At 40.8% G+C, this 7,402-nt stretch overlaps 1 protein-coding gene across 1 annotated transcript; it reads left to right on the plus strand.

Annotated features, from left to right (window-relative positions):
* The first annotated feature begins 262 nt into the window (after positions 1–262).
* Positions 263–3,157, plus strand: LOC104956155 (bcl-2-related ovarian killer protein homolog A-like). Its single transcript, XM_010783610.1, has 3 exons — positions 263–383; positions 585–882; positions 2,925–3,157. The coding sequence occupies exons 2-3, from the start codon at positions 669–671 to the stop codon at positions 3,155–3,157; spliced, it is 447 nt and encodes a 148-aa protein (XP_010781912.1). The 5' UTR covers positions 263–383; positions 585–668.
* Positions 3,158–7,402: the final 4,245 nt, after the last annotated feature.

The raw sequence follows: 7,402 nt of genomic DNA on the forward strand, positions 1-7,402 counted from the left end.
AAGAGCTTTTTATTACTGTAGTTTGGCAATGTGGACCAAATGTAATTCACTTGAAAGACTGTAGTTTAGTATACACTATACAGTACTACATTATGCTATATCATGTGCTCCACGAGGACACAGTAGCTAGTAACTAGTGTTAACTAGTTGTGTGTGTGTGTGTGTGTGTGTGTGTGTGTGTGTGCGCGCGCGCGCTGGGGGAGGGGCGGGGCTTGTGTTGCTCTGCTTATCTACGCCTTTGGACTTCACAATAAGTGCCCTTAGAAGGAGAGCCTGTCAGACTGTAAGAGTGGCATCAAATCTTCCCTTCATCAAACCTCCTCTTCATCAGTGACCGTTAGTATGGATATTCTAATAGGGGCGAATTAGCCAGTTAACCCCGGGTAAGTGTGATTTAATGTTCCTTACTTTGGGCGCATTAAGTGTTACTTTATGAACTCATACAAAACTTTCCGCTCGTGTCAGACTGTTCCTCGGTTTATTTAACATTTATAGTGCGGCTATATTCAGATTTAAGACGATGTCTACAAACTAATCCAGTATTTGTTATGCAGGAGATAATCTCCATAAATCTTCCCTTGCAGGACAGGGGCAGAGGTAGGGGGCTGTGCCGGGAAGAAGCGGTGCGGGGAGGAGCGCAGCGCGGTCCCGGTGGATGCGACGGCGGCATGGAGATGTTGCGCCGCTCCTCCGTGTTCGCTGCTGAAGTGTTTGACCGCTCGCCGACCGACAAGGAGCTGGTGTCCCAGGCCAAGGCGCTGTGCAGGGACTACATCCACTCCAGGCTGAACCGAGCCGGGATAGGCTGGTCCAAACCCGAGCACGGCCTGGCTGCCTCGGGGGGGGCTCTGGGGGAGATCTCCTCCGTGATGCTGTGGCTGGGTGAGTTGTGAGGAGAGTCAATGTGGAATAAGTACTTCGATCCTTTAAAAGTAGAAATACTTTGGTCTGCAAATTCTTAATCACAGGTGAAAGTCCCGAATTCAGAATGTTAAGTAGAAGTATGCTTAATGTACATGTAAGAACATTTAAATGTTGTATTTTGTTAATATTAAGACCATTAACAAATATATATATTGGTAGTAACGTACTGGAGTATAATATCATGTGTTTTATATGTACAGTATCTGGTATTTATTAGTGTTAATACATGTAGTGGAGTAAAAAGTAGCCTACAATAAATGTTACGAACTGTTAAGGAGTAGAAGTATAAAGTAGCATGATATGGAAATACTCAAGTAAACTAGTATGACAAACATAGTACTTAGTAGTACGGTACTTGAATAAATGTACTAGTTAATTCCCACCTCTGGTAAGACAATGGTAGACCATACACTGCACTTTATAAGAACGTCATTTATAGAATAGAAGAGAGAGAAACAGTCATGGTTAGTTCAATGGTATTTACACCAAATGCACAGTATTTCCATAGTATTCATTACATAAGTTTACATTTAATATATGGAATACACAGATGTCATGTTATTGGTATTTTTATAAAGAGATCTGTGGACCTGAACTGCATTGTACATTTGATCAGTGTTTGAACTAATTATTCAGTTTTTTACATTAGTAAAAGTTTTAAAACCATGATTTAAAATGGACAAGTAAAAGTCCTGTACTCCAAATATCAAGAAAATGAACTAAAAGTATACATCCTGGTGGAGGTTTGACGTCATTATTTAGAAATGTGTTTTGGGATTACCTTTCATTTTCCCTGGAAGACCTTGAAGTGATTCCTGGTATTCCCCAGAAAATGAAGGCGACAGTTTCATTGTAATGTTTGCTCACTGAGAAAGCTGATACTCCACCCGTCGGAAGTTTGCCTTTTATCACCCCACCTCCCGTTTAAATAGTTATGCAATTTACTGGAAACTCAGATGAAACAGACTCTGAGTTTGTTAGAAACAAACAGGGAGGATGTTTGGGAACTCTTTCAGGCAGAAAGACTTTATAAACGGTGCTCAAGACAGAGTTGGTAAACCTATGAGGCATAATCTAAAGATCAGTTTGATTGCTTTTGGACTTTGTTTTCTTTAAAGTCTACTAGATATGATGTAATTCCGGTTTAGACTACAACAAATCATCTACTCCTCGTAAACCTGTAAGCATTTATTTTTGAAAAATAAAATGTTCTGCTGAAAAAATGTAGGCCTATGTAGAGTATATTTAGCTGGAGCCAGCTGCCTGTTAGCTTAGCTTAACACAATGATTGGAAACAGGAGAAAACCCTAGCATGGCTCTGCCCCTAATAACACCTAATACACTATATCTCTCATTTACACTTTATATCTTGTTAGTTGTATTAGTACAACAACTGTAAGAACAGCACTTATTTTTGTCTCGTCCAGTTAATGACTACCTTTAAACAAAGCCACGTTAGCTGTTGCACCCTGCCTCCGAATGAAGCAGCGTGACTTTTTCATTTGTTGTGCTGCTGGCTTTAACAGCAACTCTATGACTGATGAATAGAACAAAATAGGGCCATTGGGTTACAATGAATTTATTTCCAACGAGGGAAGTAAACTAGGGAGACGTAGGCGATATTGACAGCTCCTGCCGCTGCTACAGAATTTATCCTTCAAAGATGGCCGCCTAGACATGACATGAGAGCGGTATCAATATTCATTGTTTTGATAAGACTCTCAAAACCAACTTTAAATTGAGACATGTAGCTTGTTAGTGGAGAAGAGTAATTATGTCAGCCAACGGACTTAATTTTGTCTGTTATAGAACACTATTCAGCTAAAGCTAACTTTAGCTACCATAGTATTAGTAGGCTATGCCAGACTTAAGATCGAGGCTGAAGCAACCATACCACTAACATAATTAAATCTAACAAGTTTGCCTTACTACTTCTTCAAAAGTAACCACAAACACACTATTTAGAGTTTAATGAGTTTAGTCTCTTGTGTTTTGGCCAGGTGATGAGTTGGAGTACCTTCGACCAAACGTGTACCGCAACGTAGCGCGACAGCTCAACATCACCGTGGCCTCAGAGAACATTGTGTCGGATGCTTTCCTGGCTGTGGCTGCAGATATATTCTCCACAGGTGGGTCCACATCAGAATCTGGCTGTGTTGTAAATCAAGCCTCACACACAGACTGCATCATGGGAACTAACTTTAGTGCCTTATTATTAGGAACACAAGTTTGAAAACAAAGGAAGAGTATTTGTCCTTTGAGGGAAGTTCATGTTGTTATCATCAGGGAAGGAGGAACTTAAAAACTTAAGCCAAATACAATAAAGAGATTTAAAAGAGTTTGGAGAACTTATGTCACTGCTCCTATTAATGCTTTTATATATTGAACAATTATAGCAATGTTTCTCTCTCTAAAATCCCAGCCTTGCATCTAAACAGCTCTTTTGCAGACTGCAGGATTCTGTAGTCAGAGACATTATGTTGCAGTCATTACCCCCTCAAAGAACAAGAGAGAACATTCAGTCCATATTAGGCTAACATGTTGCTGGAGCCACTGATTGTTACAGACAGTTTGGACCCCACCCAGGGAGTTCAGACATGAGCCTCAGCGGCTTTATACCTTCGGGACTGTAACAAAGCAAGCAAACTGTGCTCCTTAAAACGTGTGGAGTCACTTTGAAATATCACTTCAAACACATTACAATGACAGAATTCTTCTTTAATCCAAACACGCTCTAGGATTTGAGAAATACATTGAAGTATAGGCTTACATTTCAGGTTGAAAATATAGTTTCATTCTGACAGTGTACACATGTCACTTTGAGGAGGAAGTCCTGGGCAGCAGCAGATTACGTCCTCACTGTTCCTCAGGGCACAGATGAACACCCTACAATGTAGGGTGTTCATCTGCCTACATCATACATTACACGAGAGCCGGGTTTTTTTAATTGAAAGTGGTTTGAAGCCCTGTCTAATGTGGAAGCAAAGTTAGAGAGCAACCCATGTCCCTCAGGAGCTGGTTGGGGTCAGAGGTAGAGGAGACTCTGAATGAATGCTGATGCTGTGCTGCCTGCTGGATCTGTTCACTGAAAAACTGGGGGAACCTTTGTGAATATTAAACACAGGGGTGCTGTGGTGCTGCAAGACCCTCGCTATATCCATCTGAATGGGGGTCCTGAAAGGCCCCTAATATGTTTTCCTTTTTGCCCTTAGTAATTCATTGATCAGCAGCAAGGCTGGGCAAAGGTGTGTGTGTGTGTGTGTGTGTGTGTGTGTGTGTGTGTGTGTGTGTGTGTGTGTGTGTGTGTGTGTGTGTGTGTGTGTATCGGAGTGGAGTGGAGTTTGAAGATGGGCATGGTGTGAACAAAAGGGGGCAAAGGTTAACTTTGTAGACATGTAATCAACATATTGGTAGAGAGAATAATTGTAAATATAAAAATATACTTTGATAATATGAAGAAATAAGAAAATTAACTTGAGTTTATTCATGTGAAATTGACCACACTTTATCAATATGTTTATAGTGATTTCAATGTAATAATCTTTATGTTGAAAAATTCTATTTTTGATCTATTTGAACATATAGATTAGTTGTATGTCCAAACAGTAATTAAATGCATGTGTACAGTGGTAAAATAAGTGTGTTAAAGATTCCAGGTCATAATTCCTAAAATAACATTTTAAATGTCTTTATTTGGATTTGGAGGAGTATAGATACGTTGGATATCTATTCTGTTTTATGAATGAGCAAATACACCCAATAATATTGTGTATATCTCTACCTACTCTTAGATACATCTATTATTTTAAAGGAAAATTGTGACGTTTAAAAACGCGGTGTGAAGATTGAAAGAGCACGTTTTTATCATCCTGGAGGGCTGCTACAAAAGACACTGTTGAGTTGCATTATGGGAAACGTGTAGGATCTGATATTGTTAGCTCTTGATAATTACCAGACCTCTGATCTTTCATTACTGTTTTCTAAGTTTAATGCGTTTATCTTCTGGAGCAAAACGTTTCAAACCATGTAGAGTATAATTCTGCAAATTCCAGATCTCAGAGTTAAAGAGAAACATGACCTCCGTTTATAAGATCCAGAATGGATGGTCTGACAGTAACAGAAAAAGATGGATGGAGTCGAGGCTCCGTCTGTGTCTGCGGGACGTGTAAACACTGCAGGAATAGTCTGAAGCTCTAACTGTAAATGGTGCGGCAGCAGAAAGCTTTTCTCAACATGTGAACTAAGTTGGAAAAATGATCTGCTCACTAATCTAGCGAGGCATACTGCCCGCCCGCTGGCCCTGTGTTTGGGTTTCCTTCTCCGTGGGACAGACTAATGCCTGGCTGCTTTTGAGTCTTCACATTGTGTTCATCCCTCTCTGAAGAGAGCTGCTGACAGATGTTTGCTGCACTGAAAACTAGTCCAACTCCTCAAAGAGGCCAGAGTCACTACACTTACATTTACCATTTTCCAAGAACACTCAAATCTTCAAAAAAAATGAATTATTGGTGAAAATGTCACAATGTGTTCATACAGTGGCATGTGAACCCTTTGGAGTTTCCTGGTTTTATGCATGAATTGGGCCATTGAATGTAATCTGGGGCCTCATTTATAAAGCGATATACGCTAAAAAAATGGCGTACGCCAGTCTCTACGCAATGTTTGCGATTTATAAAATACTAACTTGAGGGGAAAACGTGCGGTCCTCCACGCAAACTCTAACCCATGCGTACGCACTGAGCACAAAAACGGGAGAGACGAGAAACTGCGACACCGTTGGCAGAAGGAAGAATGGAGAGAAATATGTGGAAATAATACCCTAAATAAAATGTTACTCTCATTTATCATATATGAAGAATTCATTTTCAAACATTGATTAAAGCCAATCTTAAAATGATTAAACAAACTCCTGTTTGCGACTCCTCAGTGCACACAAAAACGTAACTTGGAGAAATACATAAATACGGATATGTTATTTAAAACCACCTCGAATATGTTGTGTTAATGTTATGACATGTTTTCTCATAAATGATGCGGTAAGCAGGAGGACAGAATTACGTCTAAACTGACGCCGTTTTGCATTTCTATAGGTTGTAGATACGAGCATGGTTTTATATTTTAATACATGTTTAATCATGTTTTATGCCGTTTGCCAAGACTTGATAAGTCGCTCGTAAAACACAGGAGGTATGGAAACTAAGAACACCATATACATATTTGGATAATTGTACAGCTGATTTAACACAACACATTTGTTTTATTTCATTTAAGTGGTGGGTAGAGTTGTTGCGGTGGCGTTGAGACACACATGGTGCAGTGGAGCCGCTGCGCACAGCTGATCGGCAGCTGGAACACAAACCACGTTTGTAAACAAAGCCCCAACTGTTTTTACATACATGTGCAAACCCAGCTTAATTGCACTCGGTTTACTATAATTTCTAAAAAGGGAAGAACATTACGTTACATCTGAGGTAGGCTATCCTGTGCGTCTGGTGACGGGCACACCTCGGTGTGCAACTATATACGTTTCAGTGATTAAAAAAGCTTGCATGGTCTAAAATCAATTATCAATAATAACTTTTAACAGTGGTAGGCTACAACAAGGGTTAACACAGATTCAGCTGTAGGTGCCTTACATACCATATAGAGTAAAAGGGAAGCCATATAGTATTAATATTCATTATGATTATGACGAATCTTCGTCTTATTATGGCTAGCAAATGGACCAGTCAATAAAAGCAGGGTCATTTCTCCACCTGTACCTTATCAGATACAATCAGGTGGCCGGGTGTGTATACAAATGCGTGCCATCACAATGCGTAATGACGCACAATGGCTGATTTGGCACTGCTAGAGGACTTGGCGAATGGAAGAGTGCGGAGGGAGCGAAATTTCAGAGACCAGCAAGATTTGCTGGCCAATGATGATGAGTGGCTCATGAGTCGGTTCCGACTTCCAAGAGCGGTTTTGTTGGAGCTTTGTGCTGTGTTGGGCCCGGCTTTGCAGAGAAGCACACTGAGAAACCGAGCCGTGTCGGTTCCAATCCAAGTGCTTACAACACTTGGATTTCTGGCACCCGGCACGTTTCAGAGGGAAATGGCTAACAGGTCGGGGATATCCCAGCCAACCTTCAGGCGTGTTATGCCAGATGTGTTGGGAGGTATAATTGCGTTGTCGCATTTCTACATTATGTTTCCTTACACGGTGGGTGAGCAGGCAAATAAAAAAATGCAATTTGCAGCAATGTCCGGTTTCCCAAATGTAATCGGTGCCATTGACTGCACTCACGTTGCTTTAAGGGCACCTAGTGTGAATGAAAGTGCATTCGTTAATCGAAAGCACTTTCATTCCATTAATTCCAAATCATATGTGATGCGAACATGCTGTTAACAAATGTAGTTGCTCGGTGGCCTGGGTCAACCCATGACGCCTACATTTGGCGTAACAGCAGTGTTGGCCGCAGACTTGAGGCCGGAGC

Source organism: Notothenia coriiceps, unplaced genomic scaffold, assembly GCF_000735185.1.
Source record: "Notothenia coriiceps isolate Sejong01 unplaced genomic scaffold, NC01 NC01_scaffold00025494, whole genome shotgun sequence".
Lineage (NCBI taxonomy): Eukaryota > Metazoa > Chordata > Actinopteri > Perciformes > Nototheniidae > Notothenia > Notothenia coriiceps.